Source organism: Crotalus tigris, unplaced genomic scaffold (assembly GCF_016545835.1).
Source record: "Crotalus tigris isolate CLP2741 ecotype Arizona unplaced genomic scaffold, ASM1654583v1 scf7180000017989.1554031673:749699, whole genome shotgun sequence".
Taxonomy (NCBI): domain Eukaryota; kingdom Metazoa; phylum Chordata; class Lepidosauria; order Squamata; family Viperidae; genus Crotalus; species Crotalus tigris.
Genome location: NW_024096759.1, coordinates 50,201 through 70,632, shown reverse-complemented (window position 1 = coordinate 70,632; position 20,432 = coordinate 50,201). Strand labels below are relative to the sequence as shown.

Below are 20,432 nucleotides of genomic sequence, written 5' to 3'. Positions count from 1 at the left end.
AAGGCTGCAATTCTATTCTATACTTTACTGTACCTATACCTATTTCGTTCCCCTTTCCCCTTTTCCTCTCATCTTTATTTTCATTTTATATTATATAATATTAATATATATATTTAAAGTCCTTCTTGTGCTGTGGTTCTAGCCTGCCTCTCCCTTCTCCTCTCTCCCAACCACTGGAATCAGATTATTAAAATTGTTCTTAAAAGAACAATTATCCAAAAAGCAAATCTCACATAAGTTTGAAACTGCCAAGCTATCTTGAAGGGGAAATTTTTCTGAGTTAAATTTTGAGCACTGACAAATTTCCGGTCCAGGACTCGGTGCAGGGTGTGAAATCAAACAGAAGTTTATAGCTGTGGATTTGGTTATAAAACAATTCTTAGATGTTGAATTGTTGAGCTGCCAAACCACTTAAATATATCACTAGCCTAGATATGCATAACTAGAGGCGAACACCTAGAGGCAAACAAAGTCATAACTAAAAGCCAACATGGGTTTGTCAAAAATAGATTATGCCAGACAAATCTTACTGCATTCTTTGACCAAGTGACAAAATTACTGGATCAGAGGAATGCTGTGGACATAATTTACTTGGACTTCAGTAAGGCATTTGATAAAGTAGATCACAACCTACTACTTGACAAGATAGAAAAATGTGGGGTAGACAGTACCACCACCAGATGGATCCGTAGCTGGCTGACCGGCCATACTCAGCGTGTGGTCCTCAATGGAACCACATCTACATGGAGGGAAGTGTGTAGTGGGGTGCCCCAGGGCTCTGTTCTGGGCCCAGTGCTCTTCAACATCTTTATCAATGATTTGGACAAGGGTATAGATGGGGAACTCATCAAATTTGCAGACAGGAATAGCCAATACTCCAGAAGACAGGCTTAAGATACAGAAGGATCTGGACAGACTTGAACACTGGGCGCTATCTAACAAAATGAAATTCAATGGTGAAAAAAGTAAGGTTCTACATTTAGACAAGAAAAACCAAATGCACAGGTATAGTATAGGGGGTACCTTGCTCAATAATAGTAACTGTGAGAGGGATCTCGGAGTCCTAGTGGACAATCACTTACTATTATTATTATTATATAGCTCTGTTACAAAAATCAAGCTTTTTCTGTCTATCTTCCTGCAATAGTAACTGAAACCACTGGCAGAAAGTATATCTTATTCAGAGGACTAGACCAGGGGTTTTCAAGCTGTCTTCTGTAGAACAGGTAGTCCTCGACTTACAACAGTTCATTTAGTGATTATTCAAAGTTACAACAGCACTGAAAAAAGTGACTTATGACCAGTTTTCATGCTTACAAACGTTGCAGGAAAGTCAATGGGGAAGCCAGATTCACTTAACAATTGTGCCACTAACTTAACAACTGCAATGATTCACTTAATAACTGTGGCAAGAAAGGTCATAAAATGGGACAAAATTCACTTAGCAACAGAAACTTTCAGTTCAGTTGTGGTCGTAAGTTGAGGACTAGCTTTACCCTAGCTTTCAGTGAGAACGTGATGGGTTTTCAGGACAGATTAAGGGAGACATTCAATTCAAACATAGCCAATTTGCCATCCCTAGATCATTGCCTCTTGATTGGCTTATCCATTGATTTTTTTTTCTTAACAGGTTTTGTTGCCTGAAAAAGTTTGGAAATCCCTACCTCAGGAATAAGCAAACTAGAGTTACAAAATCTGAGGTAGGATGAAAGATGTCTTTCAGATTAGATGTTTTTCAAATTAGAAATACAGAACGGGCCTTCTCTGGTGGCTAGAGAATTCTGGAAGCTGAAATCTATACATCTTAAAGTTGCTGATCTGTTTTTATCATTCCACATAGAGAATTCTGCTTTGGTTGGGATGTTTTGCATTGGGTGTATATACTGTATATTTTATTGTCAAAAGCAGACCCCTTCTGCTTATCTGAGCACTCCTATAAACTGCTGTAAGCAATTAAACAATATGAATGATAACACACAGTTCTGTGTACTTGCAATCAAAATGGAAAAAAAAAACCAGTGGCATTAAAATAATTATTACATTTGGTGAAAAAGAAGCTACAAGTTACTGTATGTAAAGAGAGAGCAAACCTCACACTAGAACTGATAAAATTAGCTAGTCAGATAATGAAACGTCTGTAGGCAAATAACCAAGAGAGAATTCACAGTTTAACCCTGAACTACAGATATTCTATTCTATGGCAATTCTACAAAGAGTACTGAAGATTACTATATAACATAGAGCATATTACTAATTATAGTAATTAGTAATTTATAATTTATTTATAATTTATAATTAGTGATTGATAATAATTAATAACTATAATTTACTAATATTATTAAGATGAAACTTTTTTTATTGGGAGTTATAGATAGCCAATTAGAGAGTTACGGAAGATTGAGTTTATATACGATAATTGCAGCAAGATTATTATATGCACAAGGATGGAAGAACAATGAAATAATGGAGGAATGGATTGTGAAGCTGACAGAACTAGCTGAGATGGAAAAACTTACCTGTTTTGTCAGGCACTAAAAATAAATACTTTTATAAAAGACTGTAAACCTTTTATAGACTGTTTCTGAACCCGGGAAAAACTAAAATAGTAGTTTGTGGCTCTGATGATTGAAAAGGGGATGACAGGGTTATTGTAATATTAAGGAGGAAGGCGGGATAATTAGTTTGCAAGTGCTTTTAAAGAAGGGCAGAAGTTGCTTTTTTATCTTTTTTCTTTCTTTAACTGTTTCCTCTTCTCTACTTTTTCATTTTCTCTTTTCTCTTTATATTCTTCTGCACAGGTAGTCCTCAACTATCACTACAATTGAGCCCAAAATTGTTATGTGAGAAATTTGTTAAGTGAGTTTTGCCTCATTTTACGACTTTTCTTGCCCTATTTGTTAAGTGAATCCCTGCAGTTGTTAAATTAGTAACACAGATGTTAAGTGAATCTGGCTTCCCCATTGACTTTGCTTGTCAGAAGATCACATGACTCTGGGACACTGCAACTGTCATAAATGTGATCCAAAGGGGATCACATGACTCTGGGACACTGCAACTGTCACAAATGTGAGCCAGTTGTCAAGCATAATGTAAATCACATGACTATTGGGATGCTACAATGGTCATAAGTCCCAAAGATGCTTTTTCATGAGGCAACTGGACTTTAAACTCCAGTTGCCTGGTGAAAAAGCATCTTTGGGACAACTATGGCCTGGATTACCGAGACTCTCCATAGACAACCATCATAAGTGTGAAAAATGGTCATAAGTCACTTTTCTCAGTGCTGTTGCAACTTTGAATGGTCACTAAATGAACTGTTGTAAGTTGAGGATTAGCTGTACTCATTTTTTACCATGTTAAAACTTTAATAATTTTTTTTAAAAAAATGACAATTATATAATGCAGAAGTTTGTTTTTCCCTTGTTCTTTCTTTCCAGTTCTGCTTTTTGGGAGAACTAAAGAGGCATGGCTGGGTGAGTAGAATTAGGTTTTCCTTCTGGGGTGGGGGCTAAATCTAACCTGCTGGAAGTTGATTGACTTGACCATTAGATCCCCTTCTTGACGTTTCATAATACCTTTACATCACTTCCTTCTACTGACCTGGTTAAACATGCAGTGGAATGGGGCCAAGTTTTACCTATGAAAATGAAATCTGCAACTTCCCCTCCTTGAGGAAGACACATATTCAGGCCTATTTAGTTCAGTCTTGTGGCTGAGTGGAAACATCTGCTCGTCTACTTCTAGTTTGTGTGGTAGGTCTGTATTTCCTGGTGGAAGCAGAAGTTTCAGCAAGCTTTTTATTTTCTTTCATCTGCCAGAAGCAGAAATGCCTCAGATCCCAAAGAAGGCGGACCGTTGAAGGTAGACGCTCGAGTGTCTGGAATGGTGAAAGAACCCAAAACTCACAGAGGAGATTCGGTGGGATAAGGGGAAGAAGGTAAGAAAGGTCTAAAGAAGTTCTAGAAGTTGACGGAGTTCAAGTGGGACAACAACCGAGAAGGAGCTAGAAGTAAGATCAGATGATGGCAAATGGTGGAAAGATTTGGTGAACGGGGAGGTGTGATTGTGTGTGTCTTTGAGTCAGTGTTGACTCTTGGCAATTGCCTAGAGAAGTCCCTGCAGTTTTCTTGGCAAGATTTCAGAAGTGGTTTACTACTGCCTCCTTTCTAGGATTGAAAGAGAGGGACTGACCAAAGGTCACCCAACCGGCTTTATGCCTAAAGTGGGACTAGAACTTATGGTCTCCAGATTCCTAATCTGGTGCCTTTACCACTTACACCAGTGGTTCTCAACCTGTGGGTCGGGACCTCATTTGGGGTCGAACGACCATTTCACGGGGGTCGCCAAACAAGGCTGTCCGCCATTTTTTCCCCCTTTTCTTTGGCCATGCCCCTGGCACCCGGTGATGTATAAGTGGTTGGGGGTCACCACAACATGGGAAACTGTATTATGGGGTCGCGGCATTAGAAAGGTTGAGAACCACTGACTTACACCAAAGTGGTTTCTCAAATGAGGAGATACAGTACATGGCTTTTGTGTTTACGGAGAGTATGTGAAACCAGGGATGTAGAACTGGTAGAATTTGCTCTTATGAGGAATGGAACACTGGTTGCAATGTGGTTGCGTCTCTTACATGTGGTAAATTAGAGCTTGTGGAGAGGACCCTGCATGTTGCCATTCTGGGGATTGTGTTACTCTAGCAGACCCTACATGCCTGCTGTAGTAACACTACTGCTTAAATTCTTTAAAGCTTTTAAAATACCGCGTATGTGCTTTACCTCCAAACAGAGAACTGTGTGTTTTGTTGTAAGTGAAACTTCTTGGATTCTTCACTGAGATCCCTAACAGGAGAGAGGTTTCCCTAAACTGATTTGTCCATCCATTGGCATCTGGCACACATTTCGATGAAGGAAAAAAAAAATGATGAAATGTGTTGACATCAGCCCCAGCTTTTTGTAGTTGGTGAAATAATAATAATCATTTTAAAAACCCAGCATAATAGAAGAGGAAGAACTGGAGAAAAATCACACAGACAACCCCAACCCCCCCCCCCCCGCATATAGAAATAGAACAACTGTGACAAAAGAAAACAAAGATAGTATCAATATAAATTTATTTATTTATTAAAGTCTACACTGCCCATGTTACCTAAGTACTCTGAAATAGTACAGGTCTCCTGCCTGAGCAGGGGGTTGGACTAGAAGACCTCCAGGGTCTCTTCCAACTCTGTTATCCTTTATACCTTTGTGGTATAAAACATTTAATTGGTGCTTTGGGTGCAATGCCAAAACAACTGGAGTACCACTTGAACACTATCAGCATTGACAATCTCTGTTACTCAACTGCAAAAGGCAGCTGGAACAGCTGAAATCCTGCAACATACTATAAACACCATCAAACAACATTTGTCTATTCTGGGTTGTTGGGAAGGACTCGACAGGTGGATAAAAATGCCAAACCCTGTTTACATATCTAACTGTGCAACTAACCATAATCATAGTTATAAACTATGCAGGGTGATGTTGCGACCCACATGTTATCATTTGCACTTTATGGTTCCTTCTGAGCCTTCCTCACTTCCATAAGTCTTCTTCTGACATTTGTCCTCTTTTGTTTGTTTCTCAGAAGCCTTCCCCTATAACACTGGCAATGAATTCAATTTTTGGTGGAAGATGTCTGTATGGTAAGTGCTGTTTTGCTTATATCTTTTGTGTTGTGAAATCTAACTTCTTCAGAAGAGGAATCCATGTTCTAGAACTGAGGATGGCCTTTGGGAGATTACAAATGATGACTTAATTGGAAGTTGAAATCAAGATTAAGCCAAGGTGCTCGACCACAATTCCTTGGCAAGTCATCTTGGAGATCAGAATTTTGGAGACACATCTTGAGTATGATAACCCACTGAACATAATAGTTGTAGGTGGTGGCAAGGTAGCCTCTAGATTAGAGACTGAGCTTGCACAGAATAGCATGATCATGGTTATAGTATAGTGGCCAAAATTGATCAGCTTTGTCCTTAACATTATCAGGAAATGTTTCACGAAACATGATGATGATGATGATAATAACAACAACATCATCATCAACAACAATAATAATAAAGATGGAAGGGACCTTGGAGGTCATGTAGTCCAACCTCCTGCTCAGGCAGGAAACCCTATACCATTTCAGACAATGGCTGTCCAATCTCTTCTTAAAGTCTTCCAGTGTTGGAGCATTCACAGCTTCTGGAGGCAGATTGTTCCACTGATTCATTGTTTTGACTGTCAGGAAATTTCTCCTTAGTTCTAGGTTGCTTCTGTCTTTGGTTAGTTTCATCTGTTGCTTCTTGTCCTGCCTTCAGGTGCTTTGGAGAATAGCTTGACTCCCTCTTCTTTGTGGCAGCCCTTGAGATATTGGAACATTGCTATCATGTCCCCCCTCGTCCTTCTCTTCATTAAACTAGACATACCCAATTCCAGCAACCGTTCCTTATATGTTTTAGCCTCCAGTCCCCTGATCATTTTAGTTGCTCTTCTCTGTACTCTTTCTAGAGTCTCAACATCTTTTTTACACCCTGGCGACCAAAACTGGATGCAGTATTCCAAGTGTGGCCTTACCAAGGCATTGTAAAGTGGTATCAACACTTCATCTGATCTTGATTCTATCCCTCTGTTAATGCAGCCTAGCATTTGTGGACTTCAATTCCCAGAATTCATCAACTAGCCATGTGAGGAAGGCTGACTAATGATTTCTGGGAATTGAAGTCCACAAGTCTTAAAGTTGCCATGTTTGAAAACCCCTGATTTAGGTTTAAGGATGAACAAAATGGCTAAAATGTGTGCCAGGAAATATGTATTGATGTAATCTAGATTGTGGTGGGTGCATGTGGAAACAAGAATTAATAGATTGATAGTAATTGGATATTACAATTCAATGCACAGTGATCATGAAAGAAACAGAGATGAGTTTGTGGCAGACGTGCAATATTCTGAATGAGTGAGATCTGTGGGAAATAAATAGCTAGAGAAGGATATTATGAGAGAGAGAGCATAAAAAATGAATGGACCAATACCCAACAATGATGAAAATGGTTATTTGTCTGGTGAGCATCTACAGAGAAAAATTATCTCCTGCTTTCAAGCAAAGCTGGGGAACTATGGCCCCTTTAAGGCGTGTGAACTTCAACTTCCAGAATTCCTGAGCCAGCATGGCTGGCTCAGGAATTCTGGGAGTTGAAGTCCACAGGTTGTAAAAGGGCCATTGTTCCCCATCTCTGCTTTCAAATAAGTGACTTAAGCATAAATCTATTGATATGTACACCTAGAAAAGGATAGCAACTACATCTGAAAGTATGATGGCTGGGAGAATGCAGTAAAATTGTAATGTTGTAGCACAGTGGTTCTTAACCTTTCTAATGCCGCGACCCCATAATACAGTTCCCCATGTTGTGGTGATCTCCCAACCACTTATATATCACCGGGTGCCAGGGGCATGGCCAAAGAAAAGGAGAAAAAAATGGCGGACAGCCTTGTTTGGCGACCCCCGTGAAATGGTCATTCGACCCCAAATGGGGTCCCGACCCACAGGTTGAGAACCACTGTTGTAGCAAGAGGGGCTGGCGTAACTGGAGAAATGTTAAAATACGGAAGTGGTTTGCTTGTGCAAAGGCTGTGCTACTTGTGGAATGGGAGTGTGAAGACTGTCCTTGTGCCTAAAACTATTGGAAGAATGTTGTTCCCTCTTCCCTAAGAAACGGAAGCAAGAATGGGTACCAAAAAAAGCGGATTATTTCCCAGCATGCCTTGCTTGGGAAACTCCTTGGCAGAATTCTGATTGAAAGAGTATAGAGGTCACCATGACCAAAATTTGAGAAGTGCCCTCAGAAATGGATGCTTGTGAAAAAGGAAGTTCACTGTACATTTCTTGAGAGAAAATAATAATATGAAGAGCTTTGACTTATGGAAAGTTTCACAAATGTAAAATTATGGAAATACAGAGTTGGGATTTGCTTACTGGGTATGGTAAGGCTGGTATATGGTAAAAGGAAGTCATGTGTGAGATAAATTTAGTAAACAGTTCAATAGTGGGCACAGACTAAGTCAAGAATGCCTTTGTGGTTGCTTGACATATTTATAGATAAATGTGTAAGGGCTGCTTGGGAAAAAAAATAAAAGAACTGACATCTGCTAGAGGTTCTACAAAGGAATCAGAACATTAAACTCTACACATTTGATTTAATTGGCATCAAGGTTCTAATTTCATATACATATGAAGGGAATAATGTTAATATTGACATGAAAGCTACAATAATGTCATAATTAAATGATTAAGGTATTTATTTGCCTAATTTATTAAACTGAATTAATGCAATGACTGAAACATTAAATGAGAGCAATTTGGATATATATTTGAGTTGTGTGGTGTTCAGAATTATTCTCCATGAAAGATTATTTCAAACCTGGCAGGCTTTTTGGAACCCAAAGACTCAGGATAGCACCCAGAATGTGCTGTTGGAGAGATTGCCAAAAGTTGACCACAACAAAAACAAAGCCTCAATTTATAGCACAGCCCTAGTATTTAAAAATATTCACCCTTTAGTCATATTAACATGATAGATAGATAGATACCGCATATTCTGGCGTATAAGGTGACCCGGCGTATAAGATGACCCCCGACTTTGGCGCCGAGTTGCATGCCTAGAAAGTCATCTTATACACCGGAAACTACCGTTATTTCCAGCGTATAAGACGACTCGGCGTATAAGACGACCCCCGACTTCAGCGCCAATTTTAACGCTTACGAAAGTCGTCTTATACGCTGGAAAGTACGGTAGATAGACAGACAGACAACCTTTATTGTCAATGGCACACATTAAAAATGAAATTTAGTTGCTCTCAAAGTGTATACATACATTTTATAATTCGATAGTGAATTTTAGGAAATTCTCTATATAGGCTACATTTTGGGCACATCACAAGAGATTGTCTATCTATGGTGTGAAACATAAGATGATGTGAATCTGGGTTATATTTAGAATAGCTATCATAGTCCAAGTATAGATATCCTCAACTTACAATCACACTTGAGCCCAAAATGTCTGTTGTTAAGCAAGACAGTTGTTAAGTGAGTTTTGCCCCATTTTATGACTTTGACTTAATTGACATTCACTTATGACTAAGTGAATTACTACAGTTGTTAAGTTAGCAACACGGTTGTTAAGTGAATCTGGCCTCCCCATTGGCTTTACTTGTCAGAAGGTTGCAAGAGGAGATCATACAACCCCGGGACACTGCAACCATCATAAATAAGAACCAATTGTCAAATATTGCCCAAATATTGATCATGTGACCATGGGGATGCTGCATGAGGATGATCTTCTTTCCGTTATGTATTCAAGATGGACAGGGATGAATATTTACAGGGCTTTTTTTGTCATAGAACACACGGAACGGCGTTCTGGCACCTTTTTTCAACGGAGTTTGTGGGACTAAAAAAAGTTCAGTCAGACCTTCCAACTTCTTGTGGGGGGAAAAAAAATCTCACATGGAGTTGGAAAGTCTGACTGAACTTTTTTTAGTCCCACAAACTCCGTTTCCATGCAGCAGAAGAGAACCATGCCGGAGCTGGAAAGCAGGTTAGCAAAGAAATGCTTTTGGGAAGAGGGAGGAACTGCGCCGGGAGGAGAAGCGGCAGGAAACGGGGCTGCCATTTCCAGAAGGGAGAAGGGAGATGTGGGGCAATGCAGGTCAGCAAGCAAGTGCTGTTCTCTGCTCTGCATCCCTGTGCTGTGTTCTCCGTTCTCCGTGAGACAGGTGACAAAGGACTGGCGGAGGGAGGCAGTGGGAGAGGCTTGTGCGGCTCAGTCATGGCGCAAGACACGGAAGAGTTGGTGGAGGAGAAGGAGGTGGCGACTGTGTCTGGGCAGGTAATCTGCGGGACGAAGCTTAAAGAAAGCCCCTCCAGCGGCGCAGAGTAGCAGCGGAGCCGTTCACCGTCACTCCCCCGGCTCCAAAATGGCAGAGGGGGACCAGACCTACCCCATCCACCTTAGTATGGCAGTCCGGCTCGGGAGGGGAGTGAAAGGTTGCCGATCAAGGAATGGCCTGCTGGGAGGGGGGCTGAGTTCTAGCACCTTTTTTCTTACAAAAAAGCACTGAATATTTATATGTTATTTATATGTAAGGGTGTAGGTTTATATATATGTTGTATAGAGAAGGATGAGGGGGGACATGATAGCAGTGTTCCAATATCTCAGGGGTTGCTACAAAGAAGAGAGAGCCAAGCTATTCTCCAAAACTCCTGAAGGCAGGACAAGAAGCAGTGGATGGAGACTAATCAAGGAGAGAAACAAACTAGAACTAAGGAGAAACTTCCTGACCATTAGAACAATTAATCAGTGGAACAACCTGCCTCCAGAAGCTGTGAATTCTCCAACACTGGAAGTTTTAAAGAAGAGACTGGACAGCCATTTGTCAGAAATGGTATGGGGTTTGGACTAGATGACCTCCAAGGTCCCTTCCAACATTGTTGTTAGTTGCGAAGTCGTGTCCGACCCGTCGCGACCCCATGGACAATGTTCCTCCAGGCCTTCCTGTCCTCTACCATCTTCTGGAGTCCATTTAAGTTCACACCTACTGCTTCAGTGACTCCATCCAGCCATCTCATTCTCTGTCGTCCCCTTCTTCTATTGCCCTCAATCTTTCCCAGCATCAGGCTCTTCTCCAGTGAGTCCTTCCTTCTCATTAGGTGGCCAAAGTATTTGAGTTTCAACTTCAGGATCTGGCCTTCTAAAGGGCAACAGGATTGATCTCCCCTAGGACTGACCGGTTTGATCGCCTTGCAGTCCAGGGGACTCACAGGAATCTTCTCCAGCACCATAGTTCAAAGGCCTCAATTCTTTGTCGCTCAGTCTTTCTTATGGTCCAACTTTCACAGCCATAAATTGCAAGTGGGAAAATCATGGCCTTGACTTTACATACTTTTGTTGGCAGGGTGATGTCTCTGCTTTTTAATATGCTGTCTAGATTTGCCATAGCTTTCCTCCCCAGGAGCAAGCGTCTTTTAATTTCTTGGATGCAGTTTTTATTATCATTATTATTATAGTATGTTTAAAATTGTGTTATGTATGTATACACTTTGAGAGCAAGCAACTAAATTTCATTTTTAATGTGTGCCAATGTGCCCATAGTAAAAAAAAAAATGACAACCAAGGTTATCTTATCTATCCAATAATTGCAAGTGTGAAAAATGGTCATAAGTAACTTTGAATGGTCCCTGAATGAACTGTTGAAAATCAAGGACTAACTTGAGTTTTGGATTCCTTTGATGAAACAAAACCACCCAGCAGAACCCAAAGGGCATACCTGCTCTCTTGCATCATTCTCCTGAAATTCAAAGGGCCTAAACCTTCTCTTCTTTCACAAGACCTGAATAATCTGACTCTTGCCCCCAAAATGGGCTCAGACCCTGGGATGAGCCCATATAGAACGCGAGACCTCTGAATGAATAATTTGTTAGCTCGGCCAAAATTTTGTTCTTATTTTATGTCACAAGGAGATAGAAAAGCAAAGCATAACGTAACATTTAATTTAATTTCATTTTTAAATTATAAGTCGCCCAGAGCTTTTCTTTCAATTTGGGCAGTCATATAAAGTGAATGAATGAATGAATGGGTTACAATAGATATAGCGATGGAGACAAACGAACCAAATTGCTCATTGACATCTTTCCTGTGAATCTACTTGTAGGATGTTATATTCCTGACTGGGCAATGCTTGTAGCAGCTGTGGTTGTCTTCTTGATGCTGCTGGCAATTGTGGTCCTCTCCATATGTCTTTGCCGGGTCTGTAAAAGAGGTGAGTATCTCTTTATATATATAATTTTTAAACCAACCAACCAAAACAAAACAAAACATAACACACATACATACACATTATATACTCCTCCCCTTTTTTTAACAGCGATTACGTAACGTTAATCTTCTATTATTTACATTTCTCCTCCTTATTCTTCTTTAGAATATTTGTCCTTATTGCCCCATTGTTTCTTGTTTACATTTTTCTTCCTTCATACTCTACTTCTTACTAAGAATAATTCATATTATTATTATTATACATTATTATACACATATTTTCACTTTTGACCTTTCCATATTTATTCTCCTCTATTATTTCTAGTCTCCCACCAGTCATACCACTTGTTCCATGTTAGATAGTACTCTGTGCCTTCCTTTTCTTTTATCTCTTTTGTTAATTTGTCCATCTCAGCACAGTCCAAGATTTCTCTTTTATTGGGGGGGGGGAACTCTTTAAATATGACCAGATTAGGGATAAAATCTTTTAAAATGCAGAACACTTGTTTTTTTCACTGATCAGTGACCACAACGAGACCTCTCTTGTTCTTTTTCTGTCCTGAACCCCCTTTTTTAAGTTTTTCTAAAAAAAATAAAATAAAAATGGAACCAGGGTTTTTTTCATGGAGCCCTCCGTGAAAAAAATAATAGCCCAAACTGGAACAGTTTTCTTTCATCAGGATACTTTGGAATCAGAAAACTGATGTGCACCAGATAAAAAGATTTCTAGCACCATTGAGATAAATGTGTCATTCTCTCCTGAAAGATTTTTAATAAGAAAAAAAAATGTGAAAAATGATTGGAAAACACGAAAGGATTACAAATTCTCATTCTCAACATCTGAACTGCACTCAATCGGGCTTGGTGATTTAGATTAGGCATGTCCAATCCATGGCCCATGGGCTGCATGCAGCTCTGTACAGCTAGTAATGCGGCCCCTTAAGATATAATAAAAATATTTAAAAATAAAGGAAGTTTGTTATTTATATCCATTGACTACATTATATACAGTATTTTATATGTAACCTAAGGCAATTCCTCTTCACTTGATGAGGCCCAAGCAAGCCAAAAGACTGGACACCCGTAAATCAGGGGTGAGGAACAATGGCCCTTTTATGACTTGTGGACTTCAACTCTCAGAATTCCTGGGCCAACTATGCTGGCTCAGGAATTCTGGGAGTTGAAGTCCACAAGTCATAAAGGACCCATCACTCCCACCTCTTGATCTAGATGGTTCATTCAAATTTTATGATTCTGTGCCAGTGTTTCTCAACCTTGGCAAAATTAAGATCTGTGGACTTCAACTCTCAGAATTAGTTGCCAAAGTTGAGAAACACTGAGTCTAGACCAGTGGTGGCGAAGCAAGGGTGCCAGAGGCGGCACTTGGAGCCCTCTCTGTGGGCACACGTGCCGTTGCCCCAGCCTTGCCTCACCCCTCCTCTCCAGCAACCCCCCTTAAGGAGAATCACCCCTGAGCGTGGCCCACACGGAGCAGCGCAGCCAAGGACATGGCAGCCAGGCAGCGTAGACAAGACTCTGCCCTCATACCCCATCATGCAGTTGATGCTGCAGGGCATGGGCAGAGGGTGTGGTCGCCATAGTGCTGCTGGGCTGCCTGGGTGATCTGCGGTGGGCCTTGGAGGCAGTGAGTGGGCAGGCAGGGCAGGGGATGGGGGGACAGAGTGGGGGTGGGGTAGGGGGTTGGAGTGGGGGCAGGGCCAGTTTTTGGGCACTCGGTCTCTAAAAGGTTCGCCATCACTGGTCTAGACAATGTAAAGGAAATCTGTTGATATTTTATCCTGAAAAATGCCAGGATTCACAAAAGTCTGTCATAGCCCAGATCCTCACATGAAGTAGAATCTGCTTGCATCCGTTTGTCCCACTTAAAAATCTGCACATCCTGCCTCTTTTATCTGTGATTGACGTATCCCAAAAGGAGGTATACAGGTAGTCCTTGATTCATTCAGTGACCATTCAAAGTTACAATGGCACTGAAAAAAGTGACTTACGACCATTTTTATGACTAATGCAGCATCTCCATGGTCAAGTGATTCAAAATTCAGATGCTTGGCAACTGACTCATATTTATGACAGTTTCATGCACTGGAGTCATGTGATCCCCTTTTATGACCTTCTGATAAGCGAAGTCAATGGGGAAGTCAGATTCACTTTACAACCATGTTGCTAACATAACGATTGCAGTGATTCGCTTAACAACTGTGACAAGAAAGGTTGAAAAATGGTGCAAAAATTACTATCTCACTTAGCATCAGAAGTTTTGGGTTCAGTTGCAGCCGTAACTTGAGGACTACCTGTATTGCTGATAATTGGAAGTAGATGTAATAAGTCATGGCGGAAAATTATATTGCGGAAGTTATATTTTAATATATTTAAAACTGTATAAAAGAAGGCAAGTTAATATTCCTCTAGATTCGAAGGCAACTGCTTTTCATAATAGCTGGAAGTCACTTCAATATCTATTTTTTTTTTAAAAAAAAAAACCTTCAGTATATTCCTGATGAAGCTAATTGGGGTTAGAAATGCATTTCCAAAGCAAAAATAGTAGGTGTGGCAGATTGCACTCAACTAATCTAAAATTTCTCACCTATACATGTAAATAACTGGGTCTTCTGATAACCTTTGATAACACAACAGCTTTGCTATCCGTAGCTGAAAGACACCCGAATTCTAATCAGAGTAATACTGTTTTTTTTTCCACCACCTTTTTGTCTTTGCAGTGAAGAAGCGAAGAATGTCACTGGTACGTTTAGAGGGATTTAAGAGCCAGATGGGCAGAAGAGGAAGTGTGGTATCTGAAAGATTTTGAAAACTTTTTGGCATCCCACTTCTCTAAAGTTAATGAAAAATTTGAAGAATGCTCCTTATCCCTGTCAGTGTGGGGTGGTGTATAAATTTAATGTTGATGAAGCTGGTGATGATGAAAACGGGGGAACTTTGAGGAAAATCTAAGGTTGGATTTTGCCCCAGTTTTGGCATCACCTAAGGGTTTCTGTTCTTCCTGTTCTGCACCTTGGGCTGGTTAATGGATGCAGATGCCTGAAGTCCCAGATTAAATTTGACTTTCAGTTGCAAAAACTCACAGGGTGATTTTAAGCATGCCTGGCTGAGGAATTCTGGGAGTTGAAATCCACAAGTCATAAAAGGGCCAAGTTTGAAGACCCCTGCTTTAAGCATTGGCCCTCAGCCAAGCCAATCCCACAGGTTTTCTGTTGCAGCAATAAAAAGAAGGGAGATTTAAACCTAACTGCAACAGATTCCTTTGATCCAAAGGAAAATCAAAAATATTTCCAAGCAGAAAGTTGCATATTGCGGTGGATGAAAAAAATGTGTTTTTTTAAAAAATTAAATGAAGTGCATGACACTTTGCAGGAATTGGATAATCTTCCCCACCCTGCTCAAGATCTCACACAAATCCACACTGAGAATGTCAACATTCTTCTGCTCAAGGGAACATCCAACTCTTTGAGGGCCTCCAAAAGCTACCAGGAATTATCTGTAGGTTGAGTTCTCCCAAACATTTAGTTGGGGTTGTGAAAGATAAGATGGTGTCCCTCTTATTCATGTACCAAACATATTAAAACATTGGTGTGAGGGGACAGCATCTTTCAGCAGACTTGGAAGAAAGACCCTTCAGAAGTGCAGAGATAATTCTGTCCTCCAACAGAAGAAAATGAATAAATGGAGGCTGTTTTTATTGTCCCCACAGATAGCACTAGCACTAGCAATAGTATTTAGACATATGCCAGCCCATAGTGCTTTACAGAACTTTCTGGGTAGTTTCCAATGTTGGCATATTGCCCCCAACAATATGGATACTCATGTTACTGATCTTGAAAGCTGGAAGGCTGAATCAACCTTGAGCCAGTCAGGATTGAACTCCTGGTTGTGGGCAGAGTTAGCCTGCAATACTCTATTCTAACCACTGTGCCGCCACAGGTCATGGATACACCAGCCACCATCTCAGTTAGCCAAATGGTAGAGATGGACCTGGGCCATTTCAGTGAGAGGTACATAAGGTGAAAAGAAGGCCATGGGATTGGGGGACAAAGAAGGCCAGAATCTGAAAAGGGCTGAAGGAAAGAAGAGTGGAGGTCTTTGCATCAACAGCTTGGGTTTAACCAGGAGAAAGGAGTTCAGCCAGCAGTGGGAGTGGAGCAAATTTGGAAGTTGGAGTTCTCCTTGTTCAAAGAGTTTATACTGAGGGAAGAAAGGGAACATGACAGCAGGAGCATCAACCAAGGGGTGGGTGGCTCAGAAAAGTCAAATTGGCAGCCAAAATGAACAGAGTAGCAGAGCTGGAAGGGACCTTGGAGGTCTTCTAGTCCAACCCCCTGCTCAAACAGGCAACCCTAGACCATTTCAGGCAAATAGTTGTCCCATTTCAAATGCCTCCAGTGATGGGGCACCCACAACTCCAGAAGACAAGATGTTCCTTCTTTGATTCTGTGATCAAAGCCCCACCTCATTTTATATGAGTGGAGATGCAGATTAAAAAAAGAGAGAGAGAGAGAGGTAGCGCTTCAATCGTACAGCCTGGCTTGCCATTTTGAATTTTCAGGCATCCCTTTGGAGAGCCTCTGCATGGAGCAGAAGAGAAATTCACAAACTGATTTACTCAACTGCAATGATTTTCTAGCTAGCACCAAACTGTCTCTCCATCCTTTCCCCATTCCCCAGAATGCGTCAGAAAACACCTGCGAAGCCGATTTGCATTATGCCGAATTACAAAACCTCCCGGCCTTCGGCAGAGGTCAGTGTGATGGGGGAGCCAACCTGGATGCTCAGAACAGTGACTACGCTACAGTGGCTGTGCTGAAAGAAGATCCCAGCGAGGAAGATTTTGGCAGTCACCAGCAAAAAGAGGACAGTGGGGTAGAGGATGGGGTGAGGGATGACCAGGTTTTTGTAGAAGCTGAATCAGCTTCATGTGACTTGGAATAAGGGAGTCGGCCAAGGGACAGAAGCTTTGGGTGTTCCAAATGGATGGCAAGGCTCTTGTGCTAACATTTTCCTTCTTGAGAAGCCCAATTCTACAGCTATACAGGTAGTCCTCGACTTACAACAGTTTGTTCAGTGGCAGTTTGAAGTTAAGTTCAAAGAGGGTGATAAGTCACTTTTACCCATGCCATTGTAACTTTGATGGCATGGGGAAAAGTGACTTATCACCCTCTTTCACATGTACAACCATTGCCGCATCTCCATGGTCACATGATTGAAATTCAAATGCTTGGCCACTGACTCCTATTTACGACCTTTGCAGTGTCCCGGGGGTCATTATGATCACCTTTTGTGAACTTCTGACGAGCAAAGTCAACGGGGAAGTCAGATTCACTTAACAGCCCTGTTACTAATTTAACAACTGCAGGGATTCGCTTAACAACCGTGGCGAGAAAAGTCATAAAATGGGGCAAAACTCGCTTAACAGCTTCCTTGCTTAGCAACAGAAATTTTGGGTGGTCAGTTGTGGTCATAAGTTGAGGACTATCTGTGTTGTTTAGGCACTTTTAGTATATATTCATACATCTTCTGGAGGTTCCCTCCTTCTGGTCTCCGGCCATGGTTTACAAATGTTTGGGGTGTTTGCAGGGAGTACAAGAAGTGAAGAACTGGGATATTTTCTCACAACACGTAGAATCATAGAGTCATACAATCGTGATGCTAGAAAGGACCATGAAAAGCTTCTAAGAGCCGAGGTGGCGCAGCAGTTAGAGAGCAGTACTGCAGGCCACTTTAGCTGACTGTGTTCAGCAGGTCAGTGGTTCAAATCTCACCGGCTCAAGGTTGACTCAGCCTTCCATCCTTCCGAGGTAGGTAAAATGAGGACCCAGATTGTTGGGGGCAATGTAATATATATATACATTGCTTACTGATGTACACCGCTTAGAGAGTGCTTGCACTTAAAGCGGTATATAAGTCTCATAAATAATAATAACCCAACCATTTGCCCGTGGGAAGAAACGTAATAGCATCTCAGACAAATAATTGTCCAATTTAAAGCCTGATGGAACCTCCATGATGCCGGAAGACAGGCTGTTCTATTGGTTAATGTCTCTTGGGGTCAGGAAATTCCTTCTTATTTCAGGTCTGGATTTTTCTCTATAAAGCTTCCATGCATTGTGTTTGTCCTATTCTGCAGAGGGATGGAGAATAAATTCACCCCCCCTTTTTTCCTGTGTCAACCCTTTAAATATAATATTGGAAAAATCTCTCCTTATCTTTCTCTTCTTTAGCCTAAACATACCCAGTTGCTTTAGTTTATTCTTATGATTTACTTCAGGGATGGGGAACCATGGCCCTTTTATGACCTATGGACTTCAACTCCCAGAATTACTGACTCAGCATGGTTGGCTCAGGAATTCTGGGCGTTGGTCCATAAATCATAAAGGAACCATAATTCCCCACCTCTGATTTAGTCCCTAAGCCCTTCACTTCCATCACTCTACTGTACTCTACTGTACTCTACTGTACTCTACTGTACTCTACTGTACTCTACTGTACTCTACTCCACTCCACTCCACTCCACTCCACTCTCCACTGTACTCTACTCTTTTACTGTACTCTACTCCAGGGGTCCCCAAATCCTGGTCTGTGGACCAGAACCGGATCGCGGCTTGCCAGCAAAGCTCTAGCCGCAGGATTCAGGCAGCACACAAAACCCACGGAAAAACCTGTCTCCACAGAACCGGTCCCTGGTGCCCAAAAGGTTGGGGACCTCTACCGTACTCTACTCTACTCTACTCTACTCTACTCTACTCTACTCTACTCTACTCTACTCTACTCTACTCTACACTTTCCCAGTTTGCTGATGTCTTCATAGTCAATGAGGTGGCCATATTAAAAGGTAGTCCCCAACTTACAACACTTCATTTAGTTTGAAGTTAAAATGGCACTGAAAAAAGTGACTTACGACTTTTCATACTTACGATCGTTGCAGCATTCCCACGGTCCCGTGATGAAAATTTAGGCGCTTGGCAACTGAGTCATATTTATGACAGTTGCAGTGTTTTGGGGTCATGTGATCCCCTTTTGCAACCTTTTGACAAGCAAAGTCAATGGGGAAGCCAGATTCACTTAACAACCAGGTGACTAACTTAATAACTGCAGTGATTCACTTAACTGTGACAAGAAAAGTCGTAAAGTGGGGGAAAAGTCACTTAACAAATGTCTCAGCAACATAAATTTTGGGCTCGATTGTGATTGTAAGTCAAGGACTACCTGTATTGGCTGGGAAAGCATGGATTCAAAAGTTCAATCACTGATACGGGCTTGGATAAGACATTTTGATCACCTTCACCCATCATGCTATGAGTGGTGAGAGCATATGATCACTTTTGTGTATTCTTCTGAGCATTTTGTGTAAATATGATAGAAAAGGAGTAGACATGCACTTTATGGAAAGATACTGCTGGAATTCATTCTGTACTAATGCTGTAATTAGTCACAGCCTTTTCTAGCAGACCACTAATTAAAAAAGTAACAATCTCCGGAATTCAGAACTTCTTTGTTAGATTGCATTCCTCAGCTCCCTTTTTTCATAATTGGAAGAAATACCCAACCCACTATTGTCATTCCTTGGATAATAGCTGGCTGTATTTATTTTTGTTTCATTACTGCCTGAAGGGACATTTGGAATTTAGCGATAGGAGAATTTGAGAAGATAGTGCAACAATCTAAAAGCATAAGTGCTGGACTTGATCAGATCAAAGCTCATCTAGTTTAGACTTCTAGTTTCCTGGTTCCTACAATGATCAACCTAATGCTTTAGAAGACATTAGGGAGAAGTACTGAGAAATATACAGTCACCCTGTGATCTTAAAAGTATTATATAGTACATTGTGGTTCATAGGTATTAATAGCACTATCTTTCTAAATTTGTCCTTTCTAAAACCATTGAAACTGAAAAGTCTTGTTCCAGCCTTCTGACTTTTGATATCAAAATGATGACCTTGTGAGCACCTTTATCACACGAAACATCACTGATGAGATGACTGTGGATTTTTCTAACAAAGATTCCAAAGTAACATGACTACTTAATTTATGGAAGCAGGGGGAAAGGATTTTTTACTCAAGGAGTAGAATTGTTTGGACCAGTTCTACTTCCAATTTCCTCTTTATAAAATGAAAGGGCTGTTTTCCAACATCTACCAATGATTAAATTTATTAAAGGTTAGTACGTATCAAATGTGCTTAGAGTGCTATTTCCAGGTAGAAATATTTTAAAACAGTCCAACCCCAGTAAATACTTCTGATAACAGTAGAAAAGAGGTAACCCAAAGTCTTGCAAAAGCTCCAAAATGCTTATTCTTTGTAGGGTTTCCTAAGAAGGTATGTATTTATCAAATTGGGATGATGGTTAAGTAGAGCTGATGGAAACCACTGTAGTTTACACTCAAGTGGTTGTACCACAATCGAGCAGGCAAAACGGTCCTTCGTGATACCAAATTATTATCTTAGAAAAAGTAAAAGGTAAGTTTTGAGGAAAATAAGAAAAGAGCAAAACTCATTATTGGCACATCTCTGTTGTGAAGAGTTTTTTTTAAAAAAAAAATGATTACAACACTATTCAAAGCAACTTACA

General features: G+C 40.8%; 1 protein-coding gene across 2 annotated transcripts; it reads left to right on the top strand.

The window, feature by feature from the left end:
• Positions 1 to 3,499: 3,499 nt before the first annotated feature.
• Positions 3,500 to 17,170, top strand: LST1 (leukocyte specific transcript 1). 2 transcript variants are annotated; one of them, XM_039346335.1, is made up of 5 exons: positions 3,500 to 3,937; positions 5,626 to 5,683; positions 11,730 to 11,837; positions 14,572 to 14,642; positions 16,532 to 17,170. In XM_039346335.1, exons 2-5 carry the CDS (start codon positions 5,650 to 5,652, stop codon positions 16,793 to 16,795), a joined length of 477 nt encoding a protein of 158 aa, XP_039202269.1. In that variant the 5' UTR covers positions 3,500 to 3,937; positions 5,626 to 5,649; the 3' UTR covers positions 16,796 to 17,170. The 2 variants fall into 2 exon arrangements, with proteins under 2 accessions (XP_039202269.1, XP_039202270.1); XM_039346336.1 differs by having other exon boundaries at positions 3,530 to 3,937; positions 14,572 to 14,594.
• The last annotated feature ends 3,262 nt before the right edge of the window (positions 17,171 to 20,432 follow it).

Bases quoted from the DNA above. Each gene is read 5' to 3' on its own strand.
- LST1 (XM_039346335.1), top strand. From the start codon at position 5,650: ATGAATTCAATTTTTGGTGGAAGATGTCTGTATG. The intron at 5,684-11,729 runs GTAAGTGCTGTT...ATCTACTTGTAG, and splicing joins TGGTGGAAGATGTCTGTATG to GATGTTATATTCCTGACTGG. The intron at 11,838-14,571 runs GTGAGTATCTCT...TTGTCTTTGCAG, and splicing joins TTGCCGGGTCTGTAAAAGAG to TGAAGAAGCGAAGAATGTCA.